Source organism: Lagenorhynchus albirostris, chromosome 6, assembly GCF_949774975.1.
Source record: "Lagenorhynchus albirostris chromosome 6, mLagAlb1.1, whole genome shotgun sequence".
Classification (NCBI taxonomy): Eukaryota; Metazoa; Chordata; class Mammalia; order Artiodactyla; family Delphinidae; genus Lagenorhynchus; species Lagenorhynchus albirostris.
The window spans coordinates 93,958,672-93,978,071 of NC_083100.1; the positions used below are offsets into that span (position 1 = coordinate 93,958,672).

General features: G+C 34.8%; 1 protein-coding gene across 6 annotated transcripts in view; it reads right to left on the reverse strand.

The window, feature by feature from the left end:
• RAB3GAP1 (RAB3 GTPase activating protein catalytic subunit 1) overlaps positions 1-19,400 on the reverse strand; it is a 125,404-nt gene that overhangs the window by 34,070 nt on the left and 71,934 nt on the right. For 5 of the 6 annotated variants that reach the window (XM_060152989.1, XM_060152987.1, XM_060152985.1 and 2 more), the window contains 8 exons: positions 16,208-16,307; positions 13,351-13,432; positions 9,293-9,361; positions 7,720-7,793; positions 5,368-5,460; positions 4,792-4,961; positions 2,760-2,849; positions 1,171-1,343 (listed from right to left, as the gene is read on the reverse strand). In XM_060152989.1, coding sequence (XP_060008972.1) covers positions 1,171-1,343; positions 2,760-2,849; positions 4,792-4,961; positions 5,368-5,460; positions 7,720-7,793; positions 9,293-9,361; positions 13,351-13,432; positions 16,208-16,307 — 851 coding nt within the window. The remainder of the gene's footprint in view (positions 1-1,170; positions 1,344-2,759; positions 2,850-4,791; positions 4,962-5,367; positions 5,461-7,719; positions 7,794-9,292; positions 9,362-13,350; positions 13,433-16,207; positions 16,308-19,400) is intronic. The other variant, XM_060152988.1, reaches the window with a different exon arrangement.

Consider the following 19,400-nt stretch of genomic DNA (forward strand, 5'->3'; position numbering starts at 1 on the left):
TTATATTTTAGCCACATTGATAAATCAAAACTAGGTTTCTACAGATAAGGCAACTGAGATGGACCAAATAAAATTAAAAGATCAAAATTTATTTTATCCCCCTAGTCCATAATTCACCAACAGTAACAGCAAACTAGTGATAGCTCTCAAGCTAACAGAAACTTGAAAAAAATTTAAAGCCTAGAAATTCACCCTAGGAAGTAGCTAGCATGTAGTATTTCATGCCTTACAAAAGAGATTATATTATATATTCATTTCTCAATCATGGTGGATTCTCAATATAAATTCCATTGATCTCCACCTCCCTTTTGCTAAAGGGAGCCTGGACTGCCCCTAGGCTAAATCACTAGGTTCCCAGTAATCAGCCAAGAGAGAATCCAGCTAAGCAGAGGCTGGCAAATGACCCAAGAGTAAACATTTTTGGATCAAATACCACTTTATATTACTTATATCATGACTCTCCTCCCTTAGTTTGAGTAGCACAGGTAAATGGGCAGTAACCTATGCAGTACCAACATATATGCTAACTAAACTCTTTAAATGAAATGTCAATATAAATTATACCCAAAAATTATAGGTAATGTCTAATACCTGAACTTATGAACTATAAGATGTTTTTTTCCCTCCAACTATAAAAATGTATGTTCATGACAGATTTAGAACACAAATGTACACACAAATGTATAAAGAGCAAAATAAAAACATAATTCACACCTGGGAAAACTACTGTTAACATCTGGTTGTATTTCTTTCCAATTATTTTTCTATACATATTTCTATATATATTCTATATATTTTCAGTATTCTCTATCAGCATAATTGAAAGCATAGTTGAAAGCACTCTGTATACATAACACTATATTCTACTTTACTACAAATATTGTGACCACTTTCCATGTTATTAGAGATTCTTGGGAAAAAAACTTTCCATTATAGAGACACATCATGATTTATTTAACCATTCTTTAATGTTTGATATTTAGGTTGTTTAACTTTTTTTTTCTATTATAAATTTGCTGCAGTGAATACCTCTGAACAGAAATCGTGTCCTAAGTTTCTTACCACTTTCTTAGGGCAGATTTCCTAGAAGAGGAGAATTAATGGGTCAAAAGTCAAATTTTGCGAACAAACAAAAATCCTATCTCTAAAGCTGGAAACTGAAATTATTACCCTGGAATCAGAAAGTTGTTCTCCCATCTGAAACGCATTTCAAGAACAAACTCCTGCCAGAGATGTGCCACTCCTTTCAGTCCTCCATGGTAGAAATTGATCATACAAAGACACAAAGCCAATTTGTATGTTAAACTATCAGATGGTGCAGATTTGAACTGATTGTAGAGATTCTAAATTTAACAAAACAGAAACAAAGCAAAACTTGTTAACAACATATTTACATGTATAATCAAAAACTGTGTAGGTAGAGATTTTAATACTGAAATTAATCTATCCTACCAAACCTGCTTTTATCATATGTCTAATACATTATTGCCTAAATTGTTCTTAGGCAGCTCCATGTTTTCAAGATCTCTGTAAGTATCAAAAAGTGAAGCTATAGTTTAGTGAGCCTAAAGTTATAGCCTTCAATTTCTTCTGTGGAATCTTCAAGATATATTCCAAATTTCATGTGTTGTTATAAAAATCTTCTAATTACAAATGAGTACCCACTTGTCAAAGTCAAAAACATAAAATCAGAACTGTATAAACTGAAAATGTAAAGCCTACTTTTCCTCCTCAGTTCATGAAATCACTTCCCCAAAATAACTATTGTTAACAATTTGATATATCTGCACACCTGTCATTTAAACTCTCATTTTTCAATTTATCAAAGACTTGAAAGAGGAAAACATGAAAATTCTACTTCATTTTACATGTTACTTCATTAAAGAATTTTCCACTCTCTGTCCAGTTTTGAAATACAAAGAAGAATCTGCTGCAAAATTTGATGATTTATGAAAAGTGTAAAATGAAGGCAATCCTATAACCATGCACAATATATTTGTTATTTTTTTCACTGTTTCCAGAAAAGTTCTACCCAAAATATATATCTATGCCAATATTCTATAGTAGGGCATTGTCTGAATGAAGGCCATGATATCATCTTCACTCAAGTTTTACTAAGGTGATTTTTAAAATAAAAAGATCCCTATTTCAAAACAGAGAAAGCTTTATAGTGAGTGCTAGAAAATGTTCACGTTTTCCTCATCCAAGTCTTTGATAAATTGAGAAAAGAAAGCTTAAATGACAGATGCAGAGCTATAAAACTGTTTACAGTAGTCACTGTTGTGAACTAGATTTCATGACAGTTGCTAGAAATATAGCAAAACCCCTAGAAATTCAATGCATTTAAAATATTTTAGGGCTCCCCTGGTGGTGCAGTGGTTAAGAATCCGCCTGCCAATACAGGGGACAGCGGTTCAAGCCCTAGTCCAGGAAGATCCCATGTGCTGCAGAGCAACTAAGCCCATGAGCCACAGCTACTGGGCCTGCGCTCTAGAGACTGTGAGCCACAACTACTGAGCCCACGTGCCACAACTACAGAAGCCCACACACCTAGAGCCTGTGCTCTGCAACAAGACAAGCCATCCCAATGAGAAGCCCGCACACTGCAACGAAAAGTAGTTCCCGCTCGCCACAACTAGAGAAAGGCTGCACGCAGCAGCGAAGACCCAATGCAGCCAAAAATAAATAAATAAAACAAATATTTTTTAAAATTTTTTAATAAATAAAAAAATAAAATATTTTAATATTAATTAACTTACATATTCTTCACTCTCTAATGGAGGATTACTGTTGTCTGTTGAAGAAGTCCCATCTAACGGTTTCTCAGAAGCAGCATCAGGGAATAAGAACTTAGGAGGGAGGAAGAAAGAAAATAATCACATCTTCAACGAAATTTCTCATTTTGTTGACTTTTGTAACTCATATAAACACTGACTCTTTAATGGTTTTGTTTTTAAAATGATGAGAATGCTCTTACTGTACTGCCCAGTTAGTTCTACAATACCTCAAACATTTTCTATTTTTCTTCAAAAATACATTGTTTCAGTGACTAGTCAATTTTAAAATCAGATTTTTCTTGACTGTGTAACCACCTGGTTCTGTGAATTGTTCAGTTTACAGAATGTAAAACCAGAATCTCTTCACTATGATTTCAGGCTCATCCAATGTCATTAAATTTTTTTTAACGTTATTATTAAAAAGACAAAATTATAAAAGAAAATTTTAAAACACCCAAACATTCATGAGGCTCTGTAGAGAAGAATCATCCATGGGTTTTTATACATGAAATGCTACAAGTATGATATTAAAGACCCGTAATTTTATCTTACGAGATACCCATAGAAAGTGGGAAGCAGACTAAACCTGTAATGACCAGTGTATCCTTTCCACATGATTTCTGTTAACATGTGTGAGGGAGTGTGTGTGTGTGTGTGTGTGTGTGTGTGTGTGTGTGTGTGTGTGTGTGTGTGTGTGTGTGTGTGTGTGTGTGTGTGTGTGTGTGTGTGTGTGTCTGTGTGTGTGTCTGTGTGTCTGTGTGTGAGAGAGGGTGGGGAGAAGTGGTAAAAAGCTATATAATTGGAATAAAATCTCTAAGGATACATTCTCAAGAAGGGGCCTTCTCTACAGAAATTTACTTTCAATCCTTTTATCACTATTCCTCCCAAGTGCTTTGTGGTACTGCTGATTTGTAACTCCTTTTACTATGCATACTTTGCCACATATTACAGAACATGCTAAACAGACTTTTTTAAATGAGAGGAACTACCAAGTGCCAACCTCCACTACTAAGCACATTTACAAACAGTATCCTATTCTCCTACCACTACGTGAGCTACGTATCAGTGCCCACATCTTACAAATATACAAACTAAAAATGTGGCTAAAAGTCTTGCTCAAGTAAACAGCAGGGATAAGATTAACATCAAGTTTTCAAGTCCTATATCCTTTTCATTGCACTACTCTTGAAGGTTTTTCCCAAGAACGTCTCAGTGCACAAATTGCCAGAAGTACGATTTTAACTACAATTATAGTAAGAGGAGCTATCATCTAGCAAAGGCCTGTTTTATGCCAGTGTAACAGAAGGTCCTTTAGTACTCACAACAATCTCACAGGTTTTCATTAGACTCATTTCAAATGAAGAAACTGAAGTTAAATGGCTTGTTCAAAGTCATACCATAAGTCAGGATTAAACCCTGTGTATGGCTCCTAGGCCAGGCCTGTTCCACCACCCTATACCTAGGGGACACCCTAGCCCCTTCTAGTACTCGCTATGAAGTTTTCTCTGGACTGTTGTGAAAGAAAGTTTTCGAGAATACCATTCTGATCATGTCAACCTTCTGCTTAAAATGGCATTAAACTGTTAAGATGAAGCCCAGTGCTTCAACATGGCAGGTTACCTCCTACTCTCCTCGTCCCTGGCCACCCTCTGAGAAGTACCCTGCCATACACCAAACTGTCCAACATGCTCTCTCAGGCTTCTGCTATTCCTCTGCTTCTAAACCTTCTGTCCCTCTTTATGAAGCTTTCCCTGATCCCCACTGCTCAGACAGAGACAGATGAACCCTCTGCCGTGTTCTCACAGCCCCTTTGCCAGAATTCTCACATGTAACATGGTACTGTAACTACTATTTACTTTCCTTCTTCCCACTACACTAGTGGGAACTCATTGTGGAGACGATGTTTTACTCATTTTATATTCCCAATCCAGTGCCTGCCACATAGATGGGACTGAATAGATAATGAATAAATGAGTGTGCATATAGACATATAAAAACATTACATTTAGTTTACCAAGAGAATTGTATTGAGGACATCATTATTCAGTGGTGATTCTTCTACACCTCTCTGTTTTCGTATTTTCTTCTTTGCAGTGTGTACCATATTTGAAACTGATAATTTATGAATTGGAACCGGTGCAGGCTCTGTCAACTTTGACAAAGCATGAGTTATATCAGCAGCTTCTATAAAAAGAATAGAAATGAATACATATTATATCACCAACCTTGGCAGGTTAAAGTGATGAATATACTGATGACTGTACAGAATATTTTAGTCACTCTTTTCATTAGTGACTTTTTACTAATACACATGTTCAGCTTTATATGGATGCATGATTGACAAAGGTGTAACATAATTTCTGCCCAGGGAACTTCAAAAATAAACCTCTTTTCAAAATATCTTACATTTTTGGTGGAAAGAACTTATTAATCACACAATGTTTTAACTCAGGGTATATATAGCCTGGAGAAAATGGTAGCTGCCTAGTTCATCAAAACTTGCTTCCCCAACATAACTCAAATTAGAAAAATAGATGAAAAGTTGCTGGAACATTTGAAAATAAGTTTTAAAAAAAGAGAAAGGTGTCACCTCTTCCTTCTTCCTCAAATGTGGATCGTCCGAGAATCTCATCAGTTGACTCCTTTCGACGGCAAATTTTAAAAAACTCAGTGACAAAATCACCTACATAGAAAAAAATGTTACTCATTTTTGAAACGTAACTGAAAGAAATCAGTCCTATAAATAAAAGTACATGTCTTTTCACAAAAGCTATTAGCTAAGATATGATAGAAAAAGAACCAGTTTTTCTACCCAATCCAAAAAGTAATCCTATTTAAAAGGTAGCCTTGCTTTCTCTCCATAGTCCAGGATAGTAAAAGTTTTTCCTTAGAATTACTTCTAGAATGAAAGGAAAAAATAATTGAACCTGATATATTAAGCAGTTACTATTTGCCTGAATAAGACAAATAGTATCTATTCTCATTAAGTTGTACAAGTAACAAGAATATTACTATATATATGTAGTGGTCTTCTTTCCCTAGCTGCCACCCTACTAGAATTCTGAATCCATTAGAAAAATAAAAATAAATTCTAAAGACATGTTTCTACAGGATTAAAAAATCATGTAGGATGAAGTTATTTCAGCTTCAACTGCATGTTAATGATATGCTTTGTGTCATTATAAGAAAGGGGGAAAAGGTTTGATATCTTCTAAAGAGCTTCTATGAGATACGTTTGCACAAAGAAATTAAATCTTAACAAGAACCATCAGTACTAAAATTATTAGACAATACAATATACTAATTATATCCAAGTTTGAGAATTCACCAACTAGTTCTGAATAAACCTGGAACATTTTCTGGAGTTCTTCAGACAAGTAGGAAAATCCTATAATCTAGTCATATAAACTATATGACTATAGCTTATTGTAGTATATGACTACATAATCCTATAATCTAGTCATATAAACATAAAGTTAAAGAGACAGGGTGAGATTAAGGGGCAGAAGCTTAAAATGAGAAGAATACTTTTAATTCTAAGGTCCTCTGTAATTATCACAAAAGTCAGCGGCTGAGGAATAATAAGGAACTAGGAAGAAATTTAGTGACTAAATTTAATAATTTAGTAAATCAATGATTAAGCAAGAGAAACCATTTATTGAATACTCATTATAGTAGGCACTGCGTTAAATGTGATACACATACACACACGTACATGATCTTATTTTATTTGATCCTCTTACTAACACTCTGAAGTATGTACTATTGTTACCTCTATCTGACTGACACTGGAAGAGATTGTGAAACTTGCTCAAACTGGTGGATCTAGGATTTCAAACAAGGTCTATCCAACTCAAACTCTTGATATAAACCCTCTACTATCTCCCTATACCCCAAGACAAATTCACTGATGGCAGGAATTTTACCTTATCTTTGTGTTCACTATTATATAGTTAGCACAGATGGCAGTGCTAATAAGCATTTAATAAACAGCACATGATGAATGATAAAGAGCCCAAGAAAAAATGCTTTAGAGAAATGCCCTAATATTGTCATCAGTAACTCCTAGGTTGAATGGTAATTTATCAGGTTAAATGAAATAAAGGTGGCATGGATGAACACAGAAATGGAGAAAATAATTTTCATGTGTACTAAATATAAGAGAAAAAGACTGGAAAGAGGAGATAGGTTCAGAAGATTTCATGAAAGAGGTATTACCTACAAAAATGGGAAGGGAAAGATAATTCTAGACATGGGATATAATAATAGGATCTGAATACCAATGGATAGCTTTCAAAGTATTTCTATTTATGTTATTCCACTGACTTCTTCAGATATCCCTATGATGTGTACAAGATTATTAACACCTCTTTTCCTCTATCAGAAAAAAGATTTGGGGCTTCCCTGGTGGCTCAGTGGTTGAGAGTCCGCCTGCCAATGCAGGGGACACGGGTTTGTGCCCCGGTCCGGGAAGATCCCACATGCCACAGAGTGGCTGGGCCCGTGGAGCCATGGCCACTGAGCCTGCGCATCCGGAGCCTGTGCTCCGCAGTGGGAGAGGCCAAAAAACCCAAATGACAAGAAAGCAAGTCTGCTAGTAATGGAGTTAACCGAGGAGGTCACAATGTAAAACAATAAAAATAAAAAATACTTTTTGGATAGGTGAAATAAAGTATAAAGAATACATTCAGTGTTCCTGATCTGGAGGAGAGACAGATTTGTGTTATTTCAGGAAAGGAACATAAATATCTTACCTAGCAAACACTGAGGATTATCAGCTTTTCGAACTTTAACAGACCCGAGGAGGTCACAATGTAAAACAATAAAAATAAAAAATACTTTTTGGATAGGTGAAATAAAGTATAAAGAATACATTCAGTGTTCCTGATCTGGAGGAGAGACAGATTTGTGTTATTTCAGGAAAGGAACATAAATATCTTACCTAGCAAACACTGAGGATTATCAGCTTTTCGAACTCTAACAGACCAATGGGGAGCCTGAATAGGATCCAAATCACTAAAAGGCAAAACAATAAACACAAGATCCTATTTATGGCAATCTGCAAGACTCATACATTTACCAAAATGCAGTCCAATAAAAACATTATACAGAAGGACAAGCAATCCATTTTGCCTCCCTTAAACTTACTGTTATTCATATGCAGACCATTTAGATAAGTTAAAAAAAATAAAACCTTAAGACATCAAACTTCATAGACAAAAAAAGCACAAAAGGAAAAACAAAACAAACTAATCAAAAAACATAAGAATGATCCTGACAGGCAACATACAATGATAATCTAATGAGAATTACATTTTAGGAATAAAGACAATGAAATGAGAAACAAGCAAGAATCCATAATAATTTTAATCTGCTTTTTGTTACATTATTTATTAATAAAAAAAGAAACTATAAAAATTTCCACAAGATCAAAAGTGCCCCATTTTCTCAGTTAATCAGATTATGGTGCATTCACTTAACGGAATACTATGCAGCAATTTAAAAAGTGACAACACAGATCTACATTTATTAAATGAATAAAGGTATTAAATGAATGAAGCAAATTAATATATAAATTTATACCTTAAAAAGATATACCCCCAAAATGCTAACTGGTTATTTTTTAAGTAATGGAATTGTAGGTAGTCTTTACTTTCTTCTTTTTTTTTTTTTTGCGGTATGCGGGCCTCTCACTGTTGTGGCCTCTCCCGTTGCGGAGCACAGGCTCCAGACGCGCAGGCTCAGCGGCCATGGCTCACGGGCCCAGCCGCTCCGCGGCATGTCAGATCTTCCCGGACCGGGGCACGAACCCGTGTCCCCTGCATCAGCAGGCGGACTCTCAACCACTGCGCCACCAGGGAAGCCCTACTTTCTTCTTTTAATTTATTCATCTAAATCATCTGATTTTAAAAGTTCATGTTACTTTTACTGTCAGAAAATACAACACATTTATTTTAATTATTAAAAAAAAGTCATCTATTTCTCACTGTTCTGCATCAACCATGAGACTGTACTAAAATTATGTTCCTCCTTCTCCATGTTCTTCCAGGATAGTGCTCGCTGTAATTTTCAATTTTTTCCTGTGCAATTTTGTATTGCCCAGGAGTATATGACATGGATGTTCTGTTATTTGACATTTAATGATGAAATATTATTCCCACATATTTTGATAACCATCATCTCTTCAAAGTCCTTTATCAAATGCTTCTTACCAGCTAAGAAAAGTTCAACAGAATTATGCATTGAATCCCAAACTGCTTAAAAACACCTTTGCTAAAACCAAGTAAGATTCAGATTGCTCATTTTCCCAGAACTAAGGACCCTATCTCCAAAGCCCACAGCTTAAAACACATCTATAATACATATCAATCAGTCTAAAAAGTGATCTTTAAAAACAGAAAAACAACAACCAACTGTATCAGAAACTGATACAAAGAAAAATTGCTAACCACTTGGCAGTTAATTTATTCTACTGAAGTTTGTGAACCTCTAAGTACTACTCTTAACATACTTACGAATAAACATCATTATCCACAATGATACCTTCAGTCAGGTGAGGCCATGTAGTTGCTAAGTGGAGTTCACTAAAATAAACAAAACGTAGAATATGTCCATAAGCTTTAATACTGTATATATACATCCTGACTCAACAATTCTACTTCTAGAATTGTATCTTCAGTAAATAACCAGAGATGTACATATATGTTAAAAGTGGTCATTATTTATAATACAATAAAACTGTAAACACCCAGTTTAGCAAACGGTAGCACATTCATATAAAGTTAATGTCTGCAAGAAAAAACTATGCTATACATAATAGCCAAAAGTATAAGTAAAGCAAATGTCTATCAGCTGATGAATGGATAAATAAAATGTGGTAGTATTGCATACCATGGCATATTATACAGTCACAAAAAGCAATGATGTACTGACTCATGCTAAATGTGGATGAACCTCTAAAACATGCTAAGAAGCCAGACACAAAAGGTCATATATGGTATAACCCAATCTATATGAAATGTCCAGAACAGTCAAATCCATACAGGCAAAAAGTAGATTAATATTTGTCTAGAGCTAGAGGGCCTAAGGAGCCTAGGAGGGGATGACAGTTAAGAGGTGAGGGGTTTCTTTTGGGGGTAATGAAAGTGTTCCAGAATTAGATACTGATGATGGCTGTACAACTCTGTAAACACTAAAAACACTAAACTGTATACTTTAAAATTGTGAATTTTATGGTACATAAATTATATCTCAATTTTGAAAACACCATGATACAGATCAGGGATTGGCATACTTTTTCTACAAAGGACCAGAAAGTAAGTATTTGGGGCTTTTTATGGACCATGTAGTTTCTGTTATATTCTTGTTTTTTTTTCTTTTAAAACCCTTAAAAATGTATAAAGCATTTTTAGCTCATTACCTATACAAAAACAGGCTATATTGGCCAGATTTGGTCCACCGGTCATAGTTTGCTGACCTCTTATTATAGATGAATATTAAATTTCAGAAAGTTTTCATGTGAAATTATAAAATCAAAAACAAGCCACAAAAAATGTACAAGATGACAAACATTTATAAAATGTACAAAAATACTGTGCAGAAAAGAGTTATCATAGCAGGCCTGATACTTAGAAAGGCCTACTTGCAAGGTTGGCCCCTGGCTTGACATCTGGAAACTTGAATTTCAGGAGGATTCCTACCTTTCCCTGATAAGAATGGTTCACTCTGCCTAAATTACCTGTGCAAACAATACAGTTTATGCAAACATCTGGTTTCCTTCTGGTACATGCTAGGCAGAGGGTGCCTACATGACCAGTCTCTGATTAAAAACCCCAAGTGTTGAGCCTCTAATGAGCTTCCCTGGTACACAGCCTTTCATACATGTCACAGTTCATTGCTGGGAGGATTAAACGTGTCCTGTGTGACTACACTGGGAGAGGAAGCTTGTCCTTGGTTTTCTCTGGACCTCACCCTATGTGCCTTTTCCCTCTGCCATTTTTTGCATTGTATCCTTTTGCTGTAATAAATCATAGGCATGAGCACAACTATGGTTGCGTCCTGTGAGTCTTCCTAGCAAATCAACCTAAGGGTGGTGTTGGGAGCCCTTGTTGCATATATATACATAAACATGTACATATATATACCTACTTCATGCATATGAAAAATACTGGAAGCACATATAACAAGCTGTTGTCAGTGATCACCTATGACTAGGGGGGTTATGAATTTACTGATTGTTTTTTTCCTGTCTAGATTCTGAACTCACTTCTTATGTTTGTAGAATACAGAAGCCAAAAGAGCCAATTATTTCACTTCTCTGATATTTGGTGATGCTCAACTAACTAGCAACTCCTGTCTGAGACACTGAATCTACAAGTACAGTTAGGAATTCACTGTGAGAGCAGGGCTAGCACTACACAACAATGCAGTGTAACCTTGGTTATGAACCGGACAACTAGGCACCACTGGCTCAAGCCTATTTTCTGAGCCCAGTTCTACAATGGACCCAATTAAACTTCTGAGTCTGAGTTACCAAATACGTTTCCAATAAACTGATTATTTGCTTGAATTAGAGTTGACGAGTACCATTTGCAACTAAACAATCTGACTACTAAACATATGATTTTTGCCTTTTTTAACGTTATCTAAATTTTTTCCACTGAACGTGAATTTATTACTTTAAATAAAACTACTTTTTAATGTAAAAAAAATGACCACAAACAGTATGTGATATCAGAGGACATGAATGGTTAGAGGTTTAAAACTATACACTCCTGAATATTTTTAGGTATGAACCGCAGATTCAGTTCCTAAGTTTTTATGACTATGGCCTCGCCTCTCCCTCTAACTATAGAACAATTTCTTTGACAAGGAGAGAAGACACCGGAAAAAGCCTCTTCATTTCCTCTTCCACTACCAAAGATGCCTTTTCAAAAGCATAGTGCCCACAACATTTGCTAATCACTGTTTGATTTAAATGGTCTGCCAATGTACACCATCTTATCCTCAACTTATTTCTGTGTTCTTCTTCAATCACTTGTTCCTTTGCTGACTGACTCCACATCATGATATAAATTTGGAAGAAATATTTAATCATTAAACCTTCAGATTTCTACCAGGTCAATTTATTTCTCTCCCCCTAAAATTTTCCCTAAGTGAAATTCAAATAAATCAACCAGTTGGAGGGCCACAAATATATCTGTAATCCACCTTACACCTTTTCTCCCTTGCTCACTACATTCTAGCCATGATAGCCACCTTCTATTTTCTTCAGTAAACTCGCCAAGCTCTTTCCTGCATCAAGGCACTTTGCACATGCTGTTCCTTCCACCTGGAATGGTCATTCTCTCACTCTTTGCCTGGCTAAATCCTCCCCTAATTGACACTCAGAATAAATTTCACTTCCTTTGAGAAGACTTTACTGATGGCATATCAATCTAAACTAGTTCCTCATTTTACTGTCATTACATCCTGTACTTTTCCTTCAAATTATCCCACAATTTGTAATTGTATGTTTATTTAGGTGATTAGTTCGTCTACTTCCTTTAAGTAGACTGTAAATGCCAAGAAGGCAGAAACTGTCTGTTTTATTTACTTAGGTATCTTCCTTACTTGGTATAGTGCCAGGCACATATAATAAATATCAATTTTAAAAGATACTCACTTTATTGTCTCCCTTAAATGATTTTTAAGTTAAAAGTATTATTATTTCTACCTTTATGTGAGAGTATTAAAGATATATGTATACATGTGAATATATTTTTTTAAATAACCAAATAGTTTAAAAAATGAGACAGTTTTTATATCTGCACCATTTATATTTTCCAAATATTTTGCTATCAGTGATTAAATTTTTCAACCCCTGCATTTTCTTGTGAAACAGTTTTTTTTTAAGTTCAGTAGTTCTTCTAGAAAAGCAACTGGGTAACCTATAAGGTCACACTTGTGTCTCTTACTTATCTCTTAATTTCTGTATTTTGAAGAAGTGGCCACGAAAAATGAAAACAACTGTTAATTCTGGGTCATGGACATATGAAAGTTTGTTATATAAAATATTGTCTGGGGACTTCCCTGGTGGCCCAGTGGTTGGGAGTCTGCCTGCCAATGCAGGGGACATGGGTTCGAGCCCTGGTCCGGGAGGATCCCACATGCTGCGGAGCAACTAAGCCCGTGTGCCACAACTACTGAGCCTGTGCTCTAGAGCCTGAGAGCCACAACTACTGAGCCCACGTGCCAAAAAAAAAAAATGTCTTTCTGACACCCAAACTCTAAAATATTGTCTGTGCTTTTCAATATTTAAAATATTTCCCCCAAAGTATACCAAGAACCACTTCTATATGGAATAATCAACAAATTATATTCTGTACATTTTATGTATTACTTTAAACCCTCTTTTACTTCTTAAGTTACAGAGAAAAACACAAAGATGGACAGATTGTTACATTTAGGTCTCTATTTCCAGTACTACATTCATTCCAGGAGGCTGCAGTATTATAAAACACAGTAAAATCAACATCAATATAATTTAAAAAGTAAAAGTCCCATAATTCAAATGATATAATGAAATTCGCACCTAATAGGATCTTCACAAGCACCAAATGGTAACTTGCCAAACTCCAGGCCTCCCACTTCTCCTCCTACAAGGGCATCTATATCTGAACAAGAAAAAAAAAAATTTTCCATCAGTTAGCCAAAAATGGAGAAATAAGAATTTAAATCTAGGTAGGTCAGCCCTTTGAGAAATTAAAGTTTTAATAGTGTCTACATTAAGATACATATAGCAAGTTAGAGAACAGTCAGATATTAAAGACTTCCCCCAAGAATGTTATAGTAAAAGGACACATTTAATTCCTATTTGTAAAGTGCTGTATTCAAGCTATGCACTCTAAATTTTACTCTTCGGAAATAGTCCTTAAATATCACTCAAGAGAATAATATTCCTGTAAATTTCTTTTCATTTTCTCAGAATGTGATTAATAGCATCTAAAAGAAAGATTATCTGAGTATTAAAAAATTTAATCATCAACCTACATTCATCAGTTTTGCTGTCAATAATTTCTGAATAGCCCAAATTAGTCATCATTAATAAAACCTTATATCAGCTGACAGTACACAGAAATATCTGAAGTTCAGAAAAGAATTTCCATTCCATTATGAATGGTATCTGAGATTAGAGGAGAATTTAGAGGGTATATCACCCCTTAGCTCCATCCCTCTTGAAGAAGTAATAAACACTTCTAAACGACTTCAAAAACATTTCCCTTTGAAATAATAGATGGTTGTTTTTAATTATTCACACTACACTAAGAATTTCTAAAATTAAAGTCTACTGTTGAGTTATGAACACTCCCAGATTTGCCAAAATTATGTTTGACAATTATCTACACCCTAACTAAATTATTAAAATTAGTTATTAAATATGGCTCAATTACTTGATTCAGTAAATTTTCTCAAGTCAATTCATTCCATTTTTCCAACTAAAGAATGCTTACAATAAAGATCACAATGACTAGCTTTACTATAAGATGTGAATTAAGAGTTCAAAATTTACAATAAGCACTTTTTTTTTTTTTTTTTGCCACGCCGCACTGCATGCAGGAACTTAGTTCCCTGACCAGGTATTGAACCCATGCCCCCACTGCAGTGGAAGCATGGAGTCTTAACCACTGGACCGCCAGGGAAGTCCTAAGCACATTTTTTAAACCAGTAAGCTAAAAATTATTAATAGACTATAACTGTACAAAATTTTTACTCAAATTAAAAGTTGAAAAGCTACACTGTAGAATGAAAGGATGATGGGACTTGGAGTTTGACCAGGATTTAAATGTGAACTTTATCACCTGGTGACCATGTGGCCTTGGGCCAGTTACTTTTGTTCTCTAAGAAAGATAACAATACTTGTCTCATAGGTAAATGGGAATTACCTGAAACAGTATATAAAATGCCAGGCACAGTGTCTGGCCCATATTACATGTTCAGTCCCTTCCCCTTAAAAGAGAAAATATTAAAAATTTATATGGTTTTCAATCCACTGAGAAAGAAGGTTAATATTTTGATGCCCATTTTAAAAAACTAGCAATAGAACATTAACAAAGGCGTACTGTTGTCTGGAAACTAAAATTACCAAAACAAACATTTGAGTCTTCTAATATAAATCTCAGCTTAGCTTTTATTTCCCTCTGCTGTAGTTTAGATGGAGTTCTTTTACTGCACATTACTTTCAAATTATTCAGTGGTATATAAAATAAAACAGTAGTATATATAACCACCAAAAGCTAAATGTACTACATTAATTTTAGTAACATCCGAAGATAATCAATTTAGTATTTTCAATCTCATAAACAAACCAACCATTTTGGAACAAAAATAAACAGTAAAGAATATTATTTTATTATAATTTATTTCTCTTTGAGGAAGGTAGAATGGAAAATGTTTTCAGGCTAGTAAAATCCTTGTAATTATTTTATAAGTTTATATTAAATTTCTTATTAGATAGACTTGGATATAATTGCACTTTTTGTGAGAGAAACATCCAGGAACCTAAACCTCACTTAATTAAGCTAAAAGTCCACCAGGCTGAGCTTTTCTAGAACTCAGATAATGTCTGTTCATATCTGTGTCCTGGCAGAGCCGGCCTATTATAGGCTAATAATTAATGACTGTTAATGAATCAGTATATCAATGGTTAAGTAGGTAAAATGATTTTAATCACAGTTTTATAAAAATGCAAGTTAAAGTAAAATACTCTACAGCTCTTCCCAGCGTAAGTGTATATGTATATACACCTTTTTCTCTTTTCTGCTTTCCTTATTTAGCCCTCTTCTTCAAACTCTACTCTCTATAAGGTTCTGTGCGTGTCTGTTCGCAGCCTATGAGGGTGGCTTCTCTTATTATATTCTGAAAGTAGACATTTTACTCATTACGTACTAATTTGCAGCACACGATGTTCCACGGCAAGGGAATGCTTTATAAATAATATTAGCTTTCAAAAACAGATTGTCAGGGCTTCCCCAGTGGCGCAGTGGTTGAGAGTCCGCCTGCCGATGCAGGGTACACGGGTTCATGCCCCGGTCAGGGAAAATCCCACATGCCGCAGGGCGGCTAGGCCCGTGAGCCATGGCCGCTGAGCCTGCGTGTCCAGAGCCTGTGCTCCACAACGGGAGAGGCCACAACAGTGAGAGGCCCGCGTACCACCAAAAAAAAAAAAAACAGATTGTCAAGTATAGAATAATTCTGTCTCTAGAACAACCTACACAGCTTTTTTTAAGAGAAAAAATATGATAAAGGCAAAGAAATCAGCAATATTACATTTAAAGTGAGTTACAAATATTTCAAACACTTGAAACACATTGTTAAACAGTTTTAATTTCTGAATATATTTTCTCTCCATTTATATTCAGTAAGTTAAATATAGTTCTAAATTATCTCACCTGGAGGCTGCTGAGGCCAAAAATACTGCTGCCAATCCTGAAGTACATAGGTAAACCGTATAGCAATACTAACTGGAGGCAATGGAGTTAAAGTGCATCCCTAGGAAATAAATGCAAAGACAATACCATGTAAATGTTAGTACCCTTGTAAATACCAGAACCAAATTTCAAACTACTGGAATGGATAAATTACTACCTTCATGAAATGTGGATTTTCAGATTAGTGTTAGATATGGCACGCACATTCTAGCCATGAAAAATGTATGATATTCTAGCCATTAAAAAGGAAAACAAAGTCACTAAGTTATTAGAGCCAAAGGTGCAGAATTTAGGAAATCATTTTCATGGGAGAAATTCTCACAGCTTAAAAGCTCAAGAGATGAATTAATGCCAGAGAGCAAATTACATTAAAATAAAGCTGTTTAAACTACTACCAGGAAAAGAGATATTAAATTTTATTATGTAAAGTGCTCTTTCAAAATATCTTATACAATTTTAATTATACAAACAAATTTCTTACTATTCTCTTCAGCCATGTTGAATGTGGAAAAAAATGTGACTCATTTTTTAAATAAGGTAAAACTATTATATAAAGTATAACACTAGGTTTGAGAAGATGATGTCTTTTCTTTCTTTTAAATGAAAATAAACTCAAATTAAAGCCAGTCTTAAATATTTAACCAGAATTTTAGACTGTGACAAATGGCCACTCATGTAGTTTATATTAATGAATCAGAAAATTTAGATCTATCTTTATATTCATTAAAAATCATAAAAATTAATAATATCATCCAAACATCCCACAATTTCAGCTTCCCTTAATAATGGTTAACCTATATTAATGTGAAATAGGACCTAAATATGCATAGGAATGACCTAGTAAGCTTGTGAAAATGTAGATTCAATAGTATTCTGCATATCTACCCAGTTTCCAGAGTCATTAGTAACTTTAACTGAATACAAACTCAATCTCAAGTCACAAAATAAGGTAGCTGCCAAAAAAAAAAAGCGAATAATTCAGTTTTGGGCTGCTGTGTCCTAGACAAGCAAGGTAAGATTCTGGCTGGTCAGGAATATTTATTTTTTACTCAGGTCTAGATATCAAATGAGCATTCACCTGTAATTGGGTGTAAATGATCTAGAAACCATAACAAGGTCACTTTGACACATAACCTCCGCTCCAGTCACATAGCAATATAGACAAATACAGAAAGAGATGACCAAAAAGAAATGTCTAGGACCAAACATCACATGAATATCTTTGTGGGCCTTATAAAAGGTACAGAAAATCCAAAGTGTTAAATGGGGTTCAAGGCATATGCTTGCTGAGTTCCACATGCAGACGAAGGCAGTGAGAGCCAGGATTACAGACTGCATTAAATGGAACCAAAAGTACTCCGCCCAGAATGAGGGTACTGTAAGACTCTCGGCTTAAGGCAGACGCTGGGGCAGGGCACTCCTGCTTCATGCAGTGGCTTTGTTGGAAGGTATGGGGCTAGGGAAAGTTGTGTGAGCGGGGGACAAACCCACTCTCATGACCCAAGCAAGCAATCCAGTGAGTCCAAGACTCAATGTGCAATACCCCAATATCAATATGGAGCAAAAGGCTCCAAACACCATTTTAAGACCAGTGTCTGAAATATTCTGCAGGTAAGGAGCAACCACAAAAATTACAAAACCACTAGAGAGGATGGGAGAGAAAGTTAAAAACTGTAAATAAAGCCTTCATTCAAATGAGCCTGCAAACAAAATTTCCCCAGAACATGAAGAAATGTAGTTCTAAAAAAGACAAATATCCAAAACAACAATCAGAATATAAAACTATGAAATATAAGGAACATCTGATAGAATGAAGAATGTCTAAACTGAAAAAGGAAAGACTAGGGTATGAGAGTTTTCAAATACTTAGAGGATTATATGGCAAAAGAGGATTTAAACTTAAATTTTATGTGATTCCAAGGACAAGCACCCTCTGCTGCCACCCTGCCAATGAAGCCTTTTCTAATAATTAGATCCATGTGAAAATGAAATAAGCTGCTAGTGGAGGGTGAGTGCCTTGGAACACTTCTAGTAGATTTAAAGAGTAATATTTAAAGATAGCTTTATAAAGAAAGTATAAGAGAGCCACATATTGGGTAGCTTTAACTATGTAAAACAACTAAAGTACCCAAACCAGGTCTCAATTATCTTAAGTTCAACTCTATCAAATCAACTTTGAGAAATGTTTCATATTTAGACAAGAGGTTTGTGAAAGTTCTGACAGATGATGTGATAAACTGATTAAGAACACTTTTTTTTTAAGTACAATTAGTAAATAGTCATAATGAAAGTCAGGCTCCACAGATCAAGGTGGTCCCCAGTTTCAGTAAAGAGAAATTGCGTAACATAAGAGTGACATAAAAGATCCATGAAAATAACGTTCACTAATGTTTTTTAAGAAGAGGAATAAAGCATTAATATTTGCATCTGACTAGAATTTGATCTAAAATAATTAAATATAATTGAAGACTTCTGGTGAGAACAAAGTAAAACTAATGGGGTAGAAATAACGCATACTTGACTTTTTCAAAAATTTCTCAAAGCAACACGTGTAGAATTAAGCAGTACTTAAAGCATTTCAGAGTCCAGAAAGGTTCTGAAAAAAAGTTACATACAGACATGGAACTTTCTAAAAGATATGCTTCTATGCTTTTTTTAATAGAGATAATCACAAGAAACAGCTAACAATAGTTATTTTGAGGAAAGGGACTAAGGGTATAGAGAAGTTTATACTTAAATTTCTTAACCCAGTATATGCAGACTTTTTAAAAAATATCAAACGGATTTATCTGGGTGGTGATAATCCTACCACCCTGCTATTTATGGCCTCAAAATTGAAAACATATTTTTTATGAAATTAAATTCTAATCCTAAATATCTTTCTACAAACAATGTATGTTAAAAAAGACATTTCAGCGTTTTTTCTCACATTTTTTTCCTTTTCAAAATTTGCAAACCTTCAGAAAGGTTGCAAAGCTAGCGTAATGAATACCGGTATGACTTTCACCAAGTTCACCAATTAACATTTTGATACACGCACATACTATCATATATTTACATAAATAATTTTTTTGGCTGAACATCTGAAAGTAAGTTGTAGGCATCATGGCAATTCACCCCTAAATACTTAGCATGTAATTCTTATGAATAAGGG